We start from the raw sequence: 20,737 nt of genomic DNA, 5'->3' as shown, positions 1-20,737 counted from the left end.
ACAGGGCCACCTTCAACTTGTTGAAAGCCGCACGCTTCTTCGCTAGGCTGGCGCTTATATCTGGGTAATAATAATAATAATAATAATTAAACTTATATAGCGCTTTTCTAAGACTCAATGTCGCTTTACAATAAACGGGGTGAAACAAGACAACAGATAAACATAACAGACATACAGGTGTGGCTGGGAAGGGGGGCTACGAGAGGGAGAAGCGGCAGCCACACACGACGCCAGCAGCACTCTCCGAAGTAGAACAGCTGTTCCTTTTTCCTGTGAGTGCATTCCTTATCTTGAAAAAGTGAGAAAGCACAATAAATTGTCTTGCCCTCCTGTTTTCGGTTCGGTGGTTGCCCAAGCCTGTGTGCACGGTCAAGAATGGGCGGAGTGGGGAAAAACGTCTTTTCCAAACACTTCCGCGAGAAACTTTGATATGAATTTCATCGGGTTGGCTCCTTCCATTTTTTCACGAATCCCAATAATTCGCAGGTTTGATCGGCGAGACTTATTTTCAAGGTCATCGGTCTTGGCTTTAAGCTGGGTGTTCTCCAACTCGAGAGCAGCGCATTTTGTTCCCAGTGCTGCCAGTCTGTTGCTGTAGTCTGGTAGTGTGTGCTCGACTTCGTTTAATATTTGACCATGGGTGTCGTTTGTGACTTGAATATTGTCCAAAGATGCTGAGATGGGCAAGTGCACTTTCAAATGCGTCTTTTATCAGTGAGGTCATTGTTGTAGTAGTTCTTTCAGTAGAACAGCAGGAAGTTTGTCTAGCTCGGCGGGTAGCTCGACGTTAGTTTCCGTATCAGACGTCCTTAAGGACTCGCGGTTTCTTGTGGGGTCAGCGTCGTCGTTTCACTTTTGTCTTTTCTGTCGTTCGTTGTAATTTTGTGGGCCACTGCGGGTGTTTTGGCCCTGTAGTCCAATGTAAAGCACACAAAAAATTAGGAGTAAAAATTACAAACAGAACTTTTCTTGGATATGACATTACAGTCTGCACCTGTTTCTATTGTAACGTGCATGGATAAGATGACACGTTGGTCTTTGACTAACGGGTCGTACCCTTTAGTCGACTGGTTAACGTTGTCGCTTGCGGTGCAGAAGATTTGGGTTCGCGTCCCGGCTGTGGCGACGGTATCTCGGACTGCCCCCCGAATTCGCTACACTATGAACATGCCATCGTCACGTTCAATTCCTTTTATTTTCCGACGGATTTCCGTCTGTCCGCGGCTCTTGCACATTGTTGCGCAGTGTTTTTTTCGGTGACATGCGTTACAAGTTTGGCCATATGCAGGACACTTTTGTTTTGTTTGTTGTTTTAAAATGAATGGACCGACACCTTTTTCAAATTCACGCCGAAGCTTTTATTTATCCCACATGCCAGATTCCGCGTTCGTACATCCCCACCTCTAACCTCAGCACGTCACTAGCCTGCAACGTAACGTCTGCGATTATAAATTTAGCACACAAATTAAGGACATTTAGTAAAGTACGGAAAAATATGGCACCATTTAAAAGGGAAATAAACAGGCTTTCCAACGGTATAAGATTTATTGCCAAGAAGCATTGTTACAACAAAGAAATAATCTACCAAACACAAATTTCCTTACTTTTTGTGCTTAGTATAGATAACGCAGTTCCTAACAAAGGCTTATAACAACACATCTGCCCTTCTTTAAAAAAAAAGGGAAAAAAACAATCTTTCCTTAAGGATGAACAACATGAAATATCTTAAAATACAATAAACATAAATAACTTCTTTCTTTTTTTTACATCTCAGACACTTTCTATTAATCTCTCCGGTTTCTTAATAATCCTTCTCGGTCTGCTGCATGTTTCAGCAGATGTTTTGACCTCAGGACCTGCAGTATCTGTTTGGTTCTGTAAACCAGAACAAACGTGTTGATTGAGAATCGTCACTCCTCCGAGAATCGTCACCTTAACGTGGTGGAGGGGTTGTGTGTCCTGGTGAGCCTGGGACCTGTGTTGTTGGGGGCAATAGCCCCTGGTAGGTTCTCCAGAGGCAAATTGGTCCCAGGGGAGGGGCCAGACTAAGAGCGATTTCCAAAAAACCCAATGAATTTACACCAGCAGAGTTACAGCACCTTGCCCGGAAAAGGGAAACCAGGGCCCCCTCCTGGAGCCGGAACTGGCAGAGGAGCTTGCCGGCGAGCGTCTGGTGGCCAGGCCTTGGCCCATGGGGCCTGGTCGGCCCAGCCGGAAAAAACAACATGGACCCACCACCCCATGGACCCACCACACACAGGGATGAGCATTGGGTTAGGGTGCAATGTAGGCCAGGTGGCAGGCAAAGGCGGGGACCAGGGCGTGCCGACTTCCAGCATTGCAGATTGATCCTCGGGACGTGGAATGTCACCTCTCTGGCAGGGAAGGAGCCTGAGCTGGTGCGGTACCAACTAGATATAGTTGGACTCACCTCCACACATAGCATGGGCTCTGGTACCAAACACCTGGAGAGGGGCTTGACTTATTACTTTTCCAGAGTTGGCCAAGGTGACAGGCGCCGGGCAGGTGTGGGGATACTCACAAGTTTGTTTTTTTTACATAATGATGCTGGTTGCGTGGCTTTGGTCCTGGACTGTTTCGATGGCATCTGGACACTGCTTGACATCCTGCGAATCATATTCTTCATAAATTTGATACAGCCATTATAATTCTGTTATCCTCTTTCAATGTTGTATTGTGCAAATTGTGTAAACACGACATCTCTCTACTACTTTCGGCTGCTCCCGTTAGGGGTCGCCACAGCGGATCATCCGTTTCCATTTCTTCCTGTCTTCTGCGTCTTCCTCTGTCACATCAGCCACCTGCATGTCTTCCCTCACCACATCCATAAACCTCCTCTTTGGCCTTCCTCTTCTCCTCTTCCCTGGCAGCTCCATATTCAGCATCCTTCTCCCAATATACTCAGCATCTCTCCTCCACACATGTCCAAGCCATCTCAATCTTGCCTCTCTTGCTTTGTCTCCAAACCGTCCAACCTGAGCGGTCCCTCTAATATAATCGTTCCTAATCCTGTCCTTCTTCGTTACTCCCAGTGAAAATCTTAGCATCTTCAACTCTGCCACCTCCAGCTCCGCCTCCTGTCTTTTCGTCAGTGCCACTGTCTCCAAACCATATAACATAGCTGGTCTCACAACCATCTTGTAAACTTTCCCTTTAACTCTTGCTGGTACCCTTCTGTCGCAAATCACTCCTGACACACTTCTCCACCCACTCCAACCTGCCTGCACTCTCTTTTTCACCTCTCTACTGCACTCCCCGTTACTTTGGACAGTTGACCCCAAGTATTTAAACTCAGATGCCTTTGTCACCTCCACTCCTTGCATCCTGACCATTCCACTGTCCTCTCTCTCATTCACGCATAGGTATTCCGTCTTGCTCCTACTGACTTTCATTCCTCTTCTCTCTAGTGCATACCTCCACCTCTCCAGGCTCTCCTCGACCTGCACCCTACTCTCGCTACAGATCACAATGTCATCCGCGAACATCATCGTCCATGGAGACTCCTGCCTGATCTTGTCCGTCAACCTGTCCATCACCATTGCAAACAAGAAAGGGCTAAGAGCCGATCCTTGATGTAATCCCACCTCCACCTTGAACCCATCTGTCATTCCAACCGCACACCTCACCATTGTCACACTTCCCTCATACGTATCCTGCACCACTCCTACATACTTCTCTGCAACTCCTGACTTCCTCATACAATACCACACCTCCTCTCTCGGCACTCTGTCATAAGCTTTCTCTAAATCTACAAAGACACAATGCAACTCTTTCTGGCCTTCTCTATACTTCTCAATCAACATTCTCAAAGCAAACATCGCATCTGTGGTGCTCTTTCGTGGCATGAAACCATACTGCTGCTCGCTGATCGTCACCTCTCCTCTTAACCTAGCTTCTATTACTCTTTCCCAAATCTTCATGCTGTGGCTGATCAACTTTATACCTCTGTAGTTGTTACAGTTCTGCACATCGCCCTTGTTCTTGAAAATCGGTACCAGTATGCTTCTTCTCCACTCCTCAGGCATCCTCTCACTTTCCAGGATTGTGTTAAACAATCTAGTTAGAAACTCCACTGCCATCTCTCCTAAACATCTCCATGCCTCCACAGGTATGTCATCAGGACCAACTGCCTTTCCATTCTTCATCCTCTTCATAGCTGCCCTCACTTCCTCCTTGCTAATCCGCTGAACTTCCTGATTCACTATCCCTACATCATCCAACCTTCTCTCTCTCTCATTTTCTTCATTCATCAGCCCCTCAAAGTATTCCTTCCACCTTCTTAGCACACTCTCCTCGCTTGTCAGCACATTTCCATCTCTATCCTTGATCGCCCTAACTTGCTGCACATCCTTTGCAGCTTGGTCCCTCTGTCTAGCCAATCGGTACAAGTCCTTTTCTCCTTCCTTAGTGTCTAACCTGTCATACAACTCACCATACGCCTTTTCCTTTGCCTTTGCCACCTCTCTCTTTGCTTTACGCTGCATCTCCTTGTACTCCTGTCTACTTTCTTCATCTCTCTGACTATCCCACTTCTTCTTTGCCAACCTTTTCCTCTGTATAATTTGCTGTACTTCCTCATTCCACCACCAAGTCTCCTTGTCTTCCTTCCTCTGTCCTGATGACATACCAAGTACCTTCCTAGCTGTCTCCCTCACTATTTCTGCAGTGGTTTTCCAGCCATCTGGCAACTCTTCACTACCACCCAGTGCCTGTCTTAACTCCTGCCTGAACTCCACACAACAGTCTTCCTTCTTCAACTTCCACCATTTAATCTTCGGCTGTGTCTTCACTCGCTTCCTCTTCTTGGTCTCCAAAGTCATCCTACAGACCACCATCCGATGCTGCCTGGCTACGCTCTCCCCTGTCACCACCTTGCAGTCTCCAATCCCTTTTAGATGGTGCCTTCTACATAAGATATAGTCCACCTGTGTGCACTTTCCTCCACTCTTGTACGTCACCCTGTGTTCCTCCCTCTTCTTGAAATATGTATTCACCACAGCCATTTCCATCCTTTTCGCAAAATCGACCACCATCTGTCCTTCCACATTTCTCTTCTTGACTCCATACTTTCCCATCACCTCCTCATCACCTCTGTTCCCTTCACCAACATGTCCATTGAAGTCCGCTCCAATCACCACTCTCTCCTCCTTGGGTACCCTCTCCACCATGTCGTCCAACTCATTCCAGAATTCTTCTTTTTCATCCATCTCACACCCAACTTGCGGGGCATATGCGCTGATAACATTCAGCAATAAACCTTCAATTTCCAGCTTCATACTCATCACTCTGTCTGACACTCTCTTCACCTCCAGCACGCCCTTGACATACTCTTCCTTCAGAATTACCCCTACCCCATTTCTCCTCCCATTCACACCATGGTAGAAGAGTTTGAACCCACCTCCGATACTCCTGGCCTTACTCCCCTTCCACCTGGTCTCTTGCACACACAGTATGCCTACCTTTCTTCTTTCCATCATGTCAGCCAGCTCTCTCCCTTTACCAGTCATAGTGCCAACATTCAAAGTTCCAACTCTCACCTCCACATGCCTACCCTTCCTCCTCTCTAGCTGCCTCTGGACATGCTTTCCTCCTCTCCTTCTCCTTCGCCCAACAGTAGCATAGTTTCCACCGACACCCTGCTGGTTAATAGTACCGGTGGCGGTCGTTGGTAACCCGGGCCTCGACCGATCCGGTATGTAAGTCTTATTTATGATCCGCATATTTGATTTGGCAAAGATTTTACACCGGATGCCCTTCCTGACGCAACCCTCCCCATTTGTCCGGGCTTGGGACCGGCACTAAGGATGCACTGGCTTGTGTCTCCTCAGTGGCTGGGTTGTGTAAACACGACATCTATTGCACGTTATCCATCTTGGGAGAGAGATCCCTCCTCTGTTGCTCTCCCTGAGGTTTCTTCCTATTTTTTTCTCCCTGTTAAATGTTTTTTTTAGGGAGTTGTTCCTTATCCGATGAGAGGGTCTAAGGACAGGATGTTGTGTTGCTGTTAAGCCCACTGAGGCAAATTTGTAATTTGTGATATTGGGCTATACAAATAAAATTGATTTGATTTGTCTTGTCTGTGGGCCTTGGCATGTCCCGTAGGGCATTGATTATTTTTTTTGGTCAGGTTGGACACCTTCTGCAGAGAGCTTGTCTCCGAGAAAAACAATTTCTTGTGCTCCAAACTGACATTTTCTCTTGTTGAGTTTCAATCCATATTTTAGTACCTGCTCCAGCACTTTTTTTCATGAAGTGTGGAGCCCCAGACGATGATGTCATCCACATAGACTCTGACACCTTCCAGCCCCTCGATGGTGTGCTCCATTGCTCTGTGAAATATTTCTGATGCTGAAATTATTCCAAAAGGCAGCCTGAGGAAACAATATCTGCCAAAAGGTGTTTTAAAAGTACAGTATTTGGTGCTGCTTTCATCCAATTTCAACTGCCAGAGGCCTCGTGACGCATCGAGCTTTATGAAGAATCTGGCACTTGCCATTTCACTGGTGATTTCTTCACGCTTGGGTATCAGGTAGTGCTCACGCTTGATGTTTTGGTTTAGATCTTTTGGGTCCATACATATTCGGAGGTCACCATTATTTTTCTTTGCACACACCATGCAATCTGTCGGTTCCTCAACCTTATTTATCACACCAGGTGTTGTCATCCTGTCCAGCTCTTTTTTTAGGCAGTCTCTTAGTGGTGCTGGAAGTCTTCGAGCAGCATGCACGACTGGCTGTGCATTTTCTTTCAGCTGGATTTTGTATGTGAATGGCAATACACCAAAACCCTTGCAAACATCTGCAACATTCTGTATAACCGAGTCAACAGAGTTACTTGGTGTGCGCATGACTGTGTTGATGCAGTACACTCTTTTCACCAGCCCCAAATCTTCACAGGTTTTTTCACCCAGTAGTGACTCAAGTCCTTCAGCAACAACAGAGAAGAGTCAAGTCAATTTTATTTGTATAGCCCAAAATCACAAATTACACATTTTCCTCAGTGGGCTTAATAGCAACACAACATCCTGTCCTTGGACCCTCTCATCGGATAGGGAACAACTCCCTAAAAAAAACCTTTAACAGGGAGAAAAAATAGGATGAAACCTCAGGGAGAGCAACAAGGAGGGATCTCTCTCCCAAGACAGACAACATACAATGGATGTTGTGTCTACACAATTTACAGTATACAACATTGAAAGAGGATAAACTGAATTATAATGGACTTATAAAATGTATGAAGAATATGATGCGCAGGATGCCAAGCAGTGTCCAGATGCCACCGGAACAGTCCAGGACCCAAGCCACGTGACCAACTTCATCATGCAAAAAAATAAAAATAAATATATATATGGATTTATAAGATATATAAAAAGAAAATGTGATGACGGGAATGCCAGGCAGCAGCCCAAGTGGTGACCACAATCACCACGAAGACCTCGGGGGAGAACTGACTGCACATGCACACAAGGGAGACTCACATGACACCATTCACACACAGAAAAAGAGAAAGGAGAAGACATCATTCAGAGAGCGAGAAAAGACATGTGAGAGAACAGTTTGCAATGACCTTAGTCATAATCAATTAAATCATCAATTAGTCATAATCTATACACTATAATCTCGTCGGCAGAACAGTGGTTGTTAAATTCATTGAGACAGAAAACCGACCCACCATGCAGTACAGGTTGTGAAGCACTCAACTTAAAGGCAACTAATTGTAGGCTAAGGCAAAAAGATGAGTTTTAAGTTTGGATTTAAAGGACTCAACATACTCTGATTGTCTGATGGCAGAAGACAGGTTATTCCACAACAATGGAGCCCGATAGGAAAAGGCCCTGCCACCAGCTGACTTCTTTTTAACTTTGGGTACACACAGGAGCCCTGCATTTAGAGAGCAAAGAGCTCAAGATGGAATATACGGTTTAAGTGGATCAGACAGGTAAGATGAGGCAAGCCCATTTAGGATTTTATAAGTCAGCAGAAGCACCTTGTATTCTGATCTAACATGGATAGGAAGCCAATGAAGGGAGGCAAGAATTGGTGTAATATGGTCAAATTTACTAGATTTAAGTTAGGATTCTAGCAGCAGCATTCTGAACCATCTGAAGACTTTAGTACTAGAATGTGGCAGACCTGAAAAAAACAACATCACAGTAATCAAGTCTGGATGAAACAAATGCATGTATTAGAGTCTCTGTGTCAGCCATGGCCAGAAAAGACTGCATTTTAGCTGTTGATGTTATGTAAGTGAAAAAGGCAGTCTTAGTGATTTCTTTAATGTGCTTATCAAAGGAAAGGCTTGGATCAAACGTAACACCAAGATTTTTGGTTGCCACACTTTGTGACACCACAGAGTTGTCAACTGTTATCATTACTTGATCAAATTGGTGTCTGTGTCTACTAGGGCCAATGACCAGCATGCATCTTGGTTTTATCTGAATTTAAAAGCAAAAAGTTAAGTGACATCCAGTTTTTCACAGTAGCCAAGCAGGCCTCTAAATTAGTCATTGAGTATGATCAGCAGCCCTTATAGGGACAAACAGCTGAGTATCATCAGCATAGCAATGGAAATTTATTCCATAACGGCATATAATTTGGCTAAGGGGTGAAATATAAAGAGAGAAAACTAGAGGGCCAAGAACTGAGCCCTGAGGTACATGATATTTAACATCAGAGAATTGTGATATAATATTACAATAGCAGTCACAATGCGTTCTTCCAGATTACTTGGACTTAAACCAAGAGAGAGCTAAATTACAATTTAATCTGTCTAATAGCATACAGTGGCTATAAGAGTATAAGATATATAATAGTATACGAGTAGGTGGTGTGTTTTATTTTTCACCATTACTTTTAGCTTGCATGTCGTCCATAGGGTTAGTGGTTGTGTCAGGAAGGGCATCCGACGTAAAATTTTGCCAGATCATTATGCGGATTGACAAGACCGCCATCGGTGTTGTGCCCTCCCAGGGTACCGATGGAAACTGTCGATTCCGCTGTGGCGACCCCTGGGAAACAGGGAACAAGCCGAAAGAAGAAGAAGAAGACTTTTAGCTTGCATGTGCCTAAACACTCGATTCTCTGTAGTTTTTCCAGTTTAGGTGTTTTTCGGGCCTATCTTTCATTTCTTTTATGTGAGACATGCTGATCAGGTTTGCTCTTGCACCAGTGTCCAGTTTCATTCATTGTGACTAAAGTCCCGTTTATCTGCAGATGTGCTATCCATTTATCTCTTCTCACAGCATTAATTTATTTCTCTGGCTCATTTTCACAGTTTACTATGCCAACAAAAAAAAGCCTCACTTAGATCAGTGTCATCCACAATGTTTACAGATTTTCCTTTATTCCCCTCTTTTCTTTTTGAGAAGCACTGTTTAGCAAAATGATTCTTTCCCTGGCAATTAGAGCATTGCTTACCAAAGGCTGGACACTGTCTTGGCTTGTGCTGTAAACCGCAGCGTTTTCAGCTGAACATCCCGTCGTCAGTCCGCTGTGCAGGTCGGGTCTGTGTGCGTCTTCTTCCTTGGCTTGCGACCGCACCAACAACCACGCAGTCAGTCAAGGTCACTTTACCCGCCGCCATCTCACTGAACTTCCTTACATGTATTTTGGGACAGCTCACTCTCCTGGCAGATCTTAATAACTCCTTCTAGCGTTAGCTCCGTTTCCCTCAGTAGCCTTTCTCTGACCGTTTTATCCTCCACTCCAAAAACTATATCTGGTCCCGGATCATGGAGTCTTTTAGTGTAGCAAAGTTCTCTCACCTCAGCACGTCACTATAGCCTGCAACATAATGTAGCGAATTCGGGGGACAACGCAACCACAGGAACTGCCGCGGCCGGGAAATGAACCCGTATCGCCCGCACCGCAGGAGGCATCGCTAACCGCTCGACTAAAGGATCAGACTCGCTAGCCAGCGGCCAGCGTGTCTACTTATCCATGCACGTTACAATAACATCTAGGATTCTGGGTAACGCAGTTCCTAACAAATGCCTATAACAACGCAACTTTTTTGGTTCATGTTTATACCCGCATCTTACACAGTCTCCTTCTGGCTTCTCTTTCTTTTCATTTGTTTTTTGCGTGTGTATTTTATGAACTGGCACTTCCGTTTCCTCATGTAGCTTTTTAAGCTGGCTTTGACTCACTTCACTAGCACGGCAAATGTCTACTGCTCTGCAGCGTTAGCTCCGGCTCGAGTCTGCCTCTAATCTGATCATCTGTTATCTCACATACAACTCTGTCTCTTATCAATAACTCGTTTAAGTCTCCAAACTCGCAGTCTTTAACTTTTTTATATATAGCTCGGTTACATATGCATCAATGGACTCTGCACCCGCGTGAAAAACAAATGCCTTTGGTACGTCAAGTTTTTCCGAGGTTCACAGTAGTTTTTGAACAAATTCTTTAATACATCCAGATCGTCAACATTATCGTCAAACTGAAGTGTGTTAAGATTGCGTCGTCTCCTGCGACATGGAGAAAAGTGTCGCATTTTACCTTGTCCGGCTTCTCTGCAATTCCACTCGCGATGAGATATAGTTCAAACTTTTGAATCCATACTCTCCAGTTTTCGGCCAGATTCCCGTCTACACTTAACGTTCCTGGGGGTTTTAGCTGCTCCATGTTGCTATTTTATGGGTTTCTTTCGTCTTTCGCTAACTTCTGACACAATGTGCTATATTGTTACGACAGTTGGCCTGTAGGTGGCAACACTGTGTTAATCTTACGTATCTGTGATCTACTAGACAAGAGAAGTAGAGTGATTGCACCAACGTGCAAGGCATGTTCTGTAATGTCCCAGAGTTATAAGTAAAGCGTCATAAACCCACGTATCTGCATGATCATTTCAACATGGTGTCAGAACTGGACTCAGCGGCAACCAACAGAAGAAGAAAATAATATATTTGAGGACAGAAAACTTCCACATTGAGACAGCTAGCTGGGTAACATTGCTGCTGAGAAAGACCCAGCAAAGCCACTCTCAAGCTATATGATGGATCACTGATAAAACCAACAGGAGAAATCAAACTCAAAGTGGAACATGATGGACAGACACACAAGCTCAAGTTCCAGGTCATAGAATCATCTCAGATCCCTCTGCTATCAGCCGACACATGCCAGAAGCTGAACTTGCTCAAGGTAAATCAGAGACATGTCATTCATCATGTGGACACTTCACAAAGTCCTACTGAATTGCACACAGCACTCACGACAGAGGAGATACTGTCCAAATATGAAGATGTGTTTGAGGGGCTTGGCTGCCTGTCTGGTGAGCTACACCTGAATGTCAACACTGACATATCGCCAGTACAACAACTACCATGGCGGGTTCCTATCCTGCTAAAGAACAAGGCCACAGAAGCAATACTGTGGACGGAGAGGCAAAGAAGCATTGCTAAAGTCACTGAGCCCACACAATGGATCAGCAACATAGTCATTACCGAGAAGCCAGGGAAACTGCGCACCTGCATCGACCTGAGCGCGCTCAACAAGGCTCTGCTGAGGTCTCACTATCAGATGCCCACCATAGAGGAGATACTGCTAGACATAGCGAATGCCAAGGTATTCTCAGTGCTAGGTGCGAAGGACAGATACTGGCAGGTGAAACTAGATGAAGAAGCAGCCATCTCACCACATCTCACCACACCTCTGGGAAGATACAGGTGGTTAAGAATGTAATTTGGCATCAAGCCAGCAGCTGAAGAATACCAATGCAGACAGCATGAAGCACTACAGGGACTGACTGGTGTTAGTGTTATAGCAGATGATATTCTTCTCTATGGCTGTGGAGACACATGGAATGGCATTGGCAGACCACGACAACAACCTTGCAGCCCTATTGCAAAGGGCAAGAGTTAAACAAGAAGAAACTCAAGCTGAAGCAATCCAGTGTGCCATACATGGGTCATCTTCTCACCACAGAGGGCCTGCTCCTGGACCCAGAGAAGATGACAGCGGTGCAAAACATGCAGACGCCTACTGATGTCAAAGCGCTACAGAGGCTTCTGGGGTTCGTGAATTACTTAGCAAAATTCCTTCCCCACCTATCTGATGTGTGCGAACCACTCAGGCGGCTGACGGACAAGGACATCCAATGGGTGTGGCTACCACAACACGAAACAGCCCTCGACAGTGTGAAGGATCTGGTCACGTATCACCCAGTGCTCAAGTACTAAAACATGAAGGAGGAGGTGACACTTCAATGTGATGCCAGTGAAACAGGCGTCGGTACGGCTCTCATGCAAAATGGACAACCTGTTGCATTTGCCTCCAGAACTCTAACTCCCGCTGAACAGAGGTATGCTCAAATCGAGAAGGAATGCCTCGCCATTGTCTTTGCATGTAACAAGTTTGATCAATACATCCATGGCAGGGAGAGCATTACAGTGCACAGCGACCACAAGCCACTGGAGGTGATCTTCAAAAGTCCCTCCTCACGGCCCCCAAGAGCCTACATAGAATGGTACTACGGCTCCAAAGCTATCAGCTGCAGGTACAATACAAACCAGGCAAACTGCTGCATGTAGCGGATTTTCTCTCCAGAACGGCTCAACCAAATACGACACACATGAAAATGCCACACACACCAGCCACAGCCTACGCCATGGGCCTGACCACAGAGGCCCTTGAAGGTGTGGATCACAGCAGCTGTACCAACAGCTCCACAAAAACACTAGAGTCCATCAGAGCCTCCATGCTCAAAGATCCCTAATGTCAGGCTCTGTGTGCCCAAATCTCTGAAGGCTGGCCCATCTCTAAACGAGCAGTAGATCAAACACTGAGACTGTTTTGGACATTCAAGGAGAAGCTAGCCACTGACAATGGACTGATATTCAAAGGTGACAGAGTGTTCATCCCAGAGCTACTACGCAATGACTTCCTATCAAAGATTCACTTGGCGCACTACGGTATTGAAGGCAGTCTCAGGAAGGCACGGGACACAGTATTCTAGCCAGGAATAACAGAGGAGGTGAAGAAGTATGTGAGTGGATGTAGCATGTGCAACACCCTTCAGGGGAGACAGCAGAAGGAATCACTCAATCCCCACCATCTCCCCAAACTCCCATGGTCTACGGTAGCCATATACCTATTCACTGTGTACCAATCACACTACCCCATAACGGTCGACTACTACTCGGACTACTGGGAGCTGGATGAATTGGAGGACACCACAGCATCTACCGTCATTGATCGCTGCAAACAGCACTTCAGCCGACATGGCATCCCTCACACTGTTATCTCAGACAATGCCAGACCTTCTGAAATGACTGGGACTTCTGACACGTAACATCATCACCATACCACAGCCAAAGCAATAGCAAGGCGGAATCAGCTGTCAAAATAGCCAAAAAAATACTGAAAAAGGCGGCGCTGGCAGGAGAGGACCCATGGAAGGCAGTGTTAGCATGGAGAAACACTCCAACGGAAGGACTTGACAGCTCCCCAGCTCAGCGGCTCATGTCCAGACACACACGCACACACCTGCCCTCCAAATATCTTCTGCTTCAACCTTGGGTAGTGCAAAATGTAGTCACGAAGAAGCACAGAAAGGGGCTTATTTCCAAGCACCACTATGATGCACATGCCCATGACGTGCCAGTGATCATTCAAGGGGAGACAGTCTGAGTCTTGCTACGATCCAACGTGCCCAACAGTGCATGGTCCCTTGGAATCTGCACTGACCAGAAGAGTGACAGATCGTATGAGGTGCTGGTACATGGTAAAACATACCAAAGAAACAGGAGACACATCCGCCCAGTGGACGAAACACTTAGACCTTTACCGCGTGAGAACCCTGAAGAGGATGATGACTGGGGGAGTTGGGGTGGAGCTGTAGTGGCTGACGATCCAGACTGTCACACTCCAGCACTGGCTGAAAACACAGTCCAGGCTGCAGACCCTGAGCCTCATGGTCTCCGACAAACCAGGACCAGGAACAACATCAGGCCTCCAGAGAGGTACACCAAAGACTATGTGACTTGAACATGGACTTATAAAAAAAAAAGAGAGAGGCATGAGAATGTAATGTTTATCATCTGATTTACTGTTCATTGTTTATTGAGTAGCCACTGCAAGGACTAACAGTTTGATAAGGTAATGTTTATCATCTGAGTTACTGTTAATTGTTTATTGAGTAGCCACTGCAAGAACTCACTGTTTAAGTTTTATATCTCTGAGAGAATCACTTTCATTTATGTGAAGGGAGATGTTACGAGAGTTGGCCTGTAGGTGGTAACACTATTAATCTTACGTATCTGTGATCTACTAGACAAGAGAAGTAGAGTGATTGCACCAATGTACAAGGTATGTTCTGTACTATATCCCAGAGTTATAAGTAAAGCTTCATAAACCCGTGTATCTGCATGATCATTTCAACATATATCAGCTCAAACAAGACCCCTTGTAGCAGACTGAACAACGTTTACTTCCATCCATTATCCGAACCGCTCTCAGGGTCGCTGGAGCCTATCCCAGCAGTCATTGGGCAGCAGGCGGGAGACATCCTGGCAGTGACGTGCGGTGAGGTTCGTGGCTGGTGAGGCACTGACTTTTTCAGAGTCAGATTTACAAATATATGAACCCAATATAGTAGCTTCAATTCACCATTCATTTGGCAGCTTGCACATTGACTACTGCTTGTGTTTCATATCTCATCAGCATTCTTTACACACACATAATTAAGGTACATATTTGGATAAGGGGCGGCTCAGAGAAAGAGCGCATTTGCTCTGCACCGTGCGTGTTTTCCTAATTTGCCATCGTAATTCCACAATTACTATTACAATTTTTTATATTGTGTAGTTTTTATCTGTTGTTGCTTTTTGTATTTGTTTATCTTTGGACAGTGTCCTTGAGTGTCCAGAAAGGCGCTTATAAATAAAATTTATTATTATTATTACTACTATTAGTATTTAATTAATTACATACTCATTCAATACAAATAAAAGGATGTACCGCAGTGTATGAATGGGCTTACCTTTACTTGAAAATGAAGTCCATTCTCCTATCCTTCTGGACAAAAATCTCCGTGACTTTGTTGTAAAAGTCCTCCTTATCTTCTTTTAGTTTTAGAAGTCTTTCCGCCCTGTAAACCCGTTGGCTCACGCATACGCCCCCTTCAGTGAGGCAGAGGTACTGGCTGCCTCATCTCATGCTTTTTCAGTGCGGTTTTATGTAAGATCAGCAAGACTAAGTATGTTATACACATACATGACATACATTAACTATTGTAAGGAAAGTGAGGACATATAATAAAAGTGTCTACAAACATTACATTGGTGACAAACAGAGAGAGCAAAAGGCATGCGCTCAACCCAGTTTGTGAGGGATTGTGCAATCCGAGGTGAGGCTCCACTCCTCGCTGCCTCAACTCGCGTATCTCCCCTTTAATTGAACAGGAAATATGCAAATTGAGCGATTTTGATAATAAAAATTATTTAAATTATTGGAATTGTACATAAATTACATTTATAGCACAGATCAGTAGACAAATATTAATATTTATTTTATCATCATTTGATTTTCTTTTCATGATGAAAGGTGAGGCTCTGCCTCACCTGCCTCCCCTGACCGCACGTCCCTGCATCCTGGACAGGCTGCCAGGAGCGTGTACAAAATAGAAGTTACCTTGATATAACTGATTGATTCTTTATTTACACATATACAATCAATCAAACCCCAGTTCTATGAGTACATGTGTAGCTCTCTAACCACAAATCCAACTGGCCCCAGTTTTTGTTGCCAAGTTTCAAAGGGTGACAAGATGCAGGGATTTTATAGGGGCTGGGCGCTGTGTAGCTCCTACAACCTGATTGGGCGTTGAGTACAGGTACCAAGGCAGCACCTCGATGGGGTAAACAATTAGCGAACTCCATTAGAGGTCTACGCACATACTCATAGAACTGGGGTTACATTCAGGTAACTATTTATCACAAAAAAACACAAAGAGGGAGGGTGTGAGTGAGAGAACGTGAGAGAAAGGGAGAGAGAGAAGGCGGATTGTTGGGCACGTGAGAGTAATGACTGTTGTCTCAGAGGGAGATGCATGGTCGGAGATGGGAGTCGGGCTGAACTTCAGAGTATGTTTGGTGTGTCTAGGTGTTTACGTCTTTCTATGACTCTAACTCTGTCTCTCTCTTTTCCTTTTTTCTCCCATCTTCCAACTTTATACATTCTAACTCTTGCCATTTTCTTTTTAAATCTCATTCCAACACACATTCATAATAGAAAAGAGACACAGACTAAAAAGAGACAGAACAAGTCATGTTTTGTTTTGTTTTTTTGTATGTACAGTTGACATTTATAGAGCTGATACAAAAACATTGTGGTACAGATCATTTATAAAAACTAAACAACAGCAACAACAATAACATAAATAGTTTATAGTCCTGATCAGTAAAAATCTCTTGGTCCCCATTTAGAGTTGAGGCTGAGGGAATGAAAGTGAAAGTGGATGAATGAGTGTTTTATTGCTTTCACATCAAGAAAGTTTGCTATCAGATCAACTGGTTGAACTTTACCAGTTTCACAGATGGAAATTAAGCCCAGTATTTTTTTCCAAATGGAACAATTCAGAATATCGCCGTAGAATATTATGCATGTGGGAAATATTCAAACCAGGACAATTCAGAGAAGCTGAGAGGTGACGTTTTTCCTACCAAAGGTGATTACCATTTTTTTTAGTTTTTGTCTCCTGTTTCTCTAGAGTAATGACCTTTTTCAGTAAGCCTTTGCCACCATTTTCCATAACCACAAAGAGAAGAGCATGAGCTTCCATGCTTTATCACGGATGCCACACTGATATCATCGTTCATAGAGAATGCAATGGAATGAGATGTGAGAAAATGAACATGACATTGCTGAGGATGGTTCAATGAGGCTCATTGTACATTTTCTGGTTAAAGGCAGATGGCATTACTGAGATCATTCTGATATGAACGTTTAAACACTTTATAAGCCTAAAGCTGGGCCAACATTAGAAGACTTAGTATCAATTTTAGCAAAGATATAAAGATGAGATGCAGAGATACTTTGTCACCCTGTCCTAAATACATTCTCACTGGACAGTTGGAATAGGCATCACACTAAAACTAACAGATAAGCCTGCTGATTGTTGGCATATTACCGACATCAGGAGCTCTGGTCTCATGGTAACTCATGTGATTAAGAGAAGCCAGACACAGGAAGATAGATCAATAAATGGGGAAAATTATTAAAATAACATGAAATTATGAGCAACTGCTTGCTGTTTGTGGGTTGTCTCTTAGTAAGTGTGATTCTTGGACTTCTCTTTTTTACTTCCACCTTACTGCCCTATAATCTCAGCTGTGTTTGGTTTACAGGAATCTCTATCAGAGCGAAACACTGTCCTCACACACAACAATGGTTTTTGCAAGAACTGTGCAGATGGTAGGTCATACATTTCCAATATTTTGATTGTACCCTGTTGGCCAAGATGAGTTGGTGAGCTAATCGGGGGGAGGGGCATGAAGACTGGACCTGTGAACCCCCACACTCTCCAACGGTCGATCCTGACCAAGCCTCTGATTGGGACTTCACCACCAATTATTGGCAGGGGCTACATGAAGGGCAAAGGCAACCCAATTATTTGTCTAATGTGTACCCACCTAAAACCTCATTCCCACACTTATTTGTTCATTGCTTATGAAGAAACAGTAATGTATGATAGTATTATGTTCTACATAAATTTTGATTCTGATTTTAACAGGGAATTTTGTTTGGGGAGAGAGATTGTTAGTGCTACCGTGGTTCAGATGATATAATTTCTTAAAATGTGTGGAGCAGTTCATACAGGAAACTATTGCTGACTGCTGAGTTTTTTGGCCTCACCCATGTATGAAATCACATTAATTTATAAATACCAATCACAGTAGCCCCTGTTTAAGGATGGGCTATTTAACTGAAGGGAACCAATGTGTCGTTTTTGTGTACAGACAAGTGACAAATTAAAGGAAAAACCTGAATGCTTGGCCCCTACAGTGAGGGGGTCTGGAGGCTCTGTTATGCTGTGGGGGGCATTTTCCTGGCAAGGTTTGGGTCCACTTGTCCCTTTAGAGGGAAGGGTCATTGCAAATTGATACGAAGTGATTCTGAGTGATCACCTTTATCCTATGATGAAACATTTCTAACCCGATGGGAGTCTTTTCCAAGACAACAATATCCCCATCCACAGTGCATGGGGGGGGGGGGGGGGCTGAATGGTTTGATGAGGATGAAATGATGTAAATCATAGGACATGGCCTTCGCAGTCGCTAGATCTCAACTCAATTGAAAACCTACGGGAGATTTTGGCCCAATGTGTTAGACAGCGCTCTCCACCACTATCATCAAAACACCAAATAAAGGAATATCTTTTGGAAGAATGGTGTTCATCCCTCAAGTAGAGTTCAGGGTCTTGTAGAATCTATGACAAGGAGCACTGAAGCAGTTCTAGAGGCTCATGGCGGACCAACACCATACTAAGACACTTTATTTTGGTTTTTCCTTTCATTTGTTACCCATCAGTATTCTGTGCAGCTGCTGTTATACTTGCTTCCTTACCGCTCAACCACCTTCATCCCACTTGCCACTTGTTTTGATCTGCTCTATGCACTGTACATAAGAGATTGTAATCTGTGGTTTTAGTTCACGCTTGGCACAATAAAATAATATGCTTCAAATGTATGAGTTACCCCAATTGAACTGACTGGAATTCGCCTATAAAAGGATAAATGTTTTGGGCTGACCACATACAACACAATTATGTCAAAAAGTATACACATTAGTAGGCCTGCAGAGCTTAGGAAGAGACAATTAAGGGCATTAATCCTGATAATGTAGAGACTGAAGGGAACTGAGACAGCAGTACAGACCAGCTGAGCAGGTTGAAATGTTTTTGATGACAGGACATGTTCATAAGGTGTAGCTGGATTTGGGGCTGGCCTGTCCTAAGCTGAAACAGTGTCTCTCCAACTGTCCATCAATGGGTCCATCAAATCCATTGACTCGGCATTTAAGTGTCCTTAAGTCCTCAAATCAAATCAGTCCATCACATTCTATCTGGTATTTACCGGTTTGTGGTGCATTGGTCCATTGTGTGTGTGTGTGCGGTCCAATATATATGCAAATATATTTGTGTTTGAGAGTGTGTGCATGTGAGAAAGACAGAAAGAGGGAGAGACAAGAGAGAGAGAGAGACATGGAGAGAAGCGGGGGGGGGGGAATGTACAAGTGTACATGAAAAGTAGTGTGTGCCAATTCATATGCATGTAATCTGTACGACTGCTGATGCATATGGTTGGAGGATGTATATGAGTGCATGTGTTTGTGTATCATGGGATCTGTAACTGAAGCTCTTCCTCCTCCTCGTCCATATCGCTGGGCGGTCCATCTGGGTTGTCTGGACTGAACCGAGCCGAGCGCATCTTCCCAAACAGCCCCGGGCTCTGCTGCTGACGCCGCAATCTGGGGAGAGAGAGAGAAATAAAGTGGAGAATGGAAAGAAAAAAGAGAGAGTGAGGAAAAGGAATGAGAAGACGGAATACAGAGAAAAATAACATGTCAAAACAACAATACACTGGAAGAAAACATGACAGCGGCGCTTATTGTTTTGACAAAAGACAAGTAAGGTATGATTTTTTCAATTTGTTCCTTCCCATCTGTGAGTGTGTGTGTGTAGAGAGTGTGTGTCTATGAGAATATGGGTATAGTTTATAAATGTCTGTGTCACACAAAAAAGACATTTATGCAACTGAGAAAACAAAACACAAAGAGATAAAGGCAGGGAGATGGATAGAATGGTAGACAAGAGATGAGGACAAGGACAGAGAGAGAGATAGTGACGGAAAGTGACAGATACAGACAGATGGATAGAGATGGCTCCAGAAAGGGACACATTCATCAAAGGAGGCCGATAGAAAAACAGGCTTTGATGGAACGCAAGAGCAAGAGGGCTAGGATAGAGAGACAGATAGGGGAACACAACAATAGAAATATTGATGCAGAGCTAGATAGGGAGAGACAGACAGGGATACAGACTGAGGGAGATATTACCAAGAGACAGCCACATATTAACAGAGAGGAAGAAAGAAATGAGCTTTTCGACGCTCATCATTTCACTTTATCCATAGTTAACTGCCACATCAACCCCAGACTTACAATGCACAACAATTCAAAATGGGCCATTCTAATGTGAACAGTCTTTGATTTTTATCCAGGGTTAAATGCCTCTCATCCAGTAATGAGTTAGGCCGATTTTCCAGTGCTATCTGAGAAGCTGAGGCTCACCTGTGGGAAGTGGATTCAGAATGATAGTGACATGACATTTTGGGCCTTCGTGTTGTTAAAATGGTTGGCTCCCTTGATAAATATGAGCAAAAGGGGATTTGAAAATGTCTTAATGGATTATGCTCTTGATCTTTCACTCAAAATATTAACAAAAATCTAAACTTTAATTGAAGTAAAATGATTCAGGATCAGAGATATTGCCAAGTAGTTCAAGAACAGACAAGGAATTTGTCTTGGTATGTTAGTGCAAGAGGAAAAAATTAGCAAACAATAAAGATAAATGTTAAAAGAATAATGATATATATATATATATAAACAAGATAAAATAAAAATAAGATGCAAAAATGGGTAAACAAACACTGGGAATATGGCAAGTCCTCTACAAAATGTTGAATAAGTTATTTACAGAATGATAAGTTGTTGGAGAA

The 20,737-nt window shown here is 44.0% G+C and overlaps 1 protein-coding gene across 1 annotated transcript in view; it reads right to left on the bottom strand.

The window, feature by feature from the left end:
- Nucleotides 1–16,304: 16,304 nt before the first annotated feature.
- Nucleotides 16,305–20,737, bottom strand: part of ccdc102a (coiled-coil domain containing 102A) — a 115,205-nt gene continuing 110,772 nt past the window's right edge. The window contains exon 10 of the mRNA XM_056278482.1: nucleotides 16,305–19,487. Within this exon, the coding sequence (XP_056134457.1) occupies nucleotides 19,355–19,487 (133 nt within the window). The 3' untranslated portion in view covers nucleotides 16,305–19,354. The remainder of the gene's footprint in view (nucleotides 19,488–20,737) is intronic.

This window comes from Lampris incognitus, chromosome 4, assembly GCF_029633865.1.
Source record: "Lampris incognitus isolate fLamInc1 chromosome 4, fLamInc1.hap2, whole genome shotgun sequence".
NCBI classification, from domain to species: Eukaryota; Metazoa; Chordata; class Actinopteri; order Lampriformes; family Lampridae; genus Lampris; species Lampris incognitus.
Note: the sequence above shows the minus strand (reverse complement) of the source record. Positions and strands in the feature narration are given on the sequence as shown.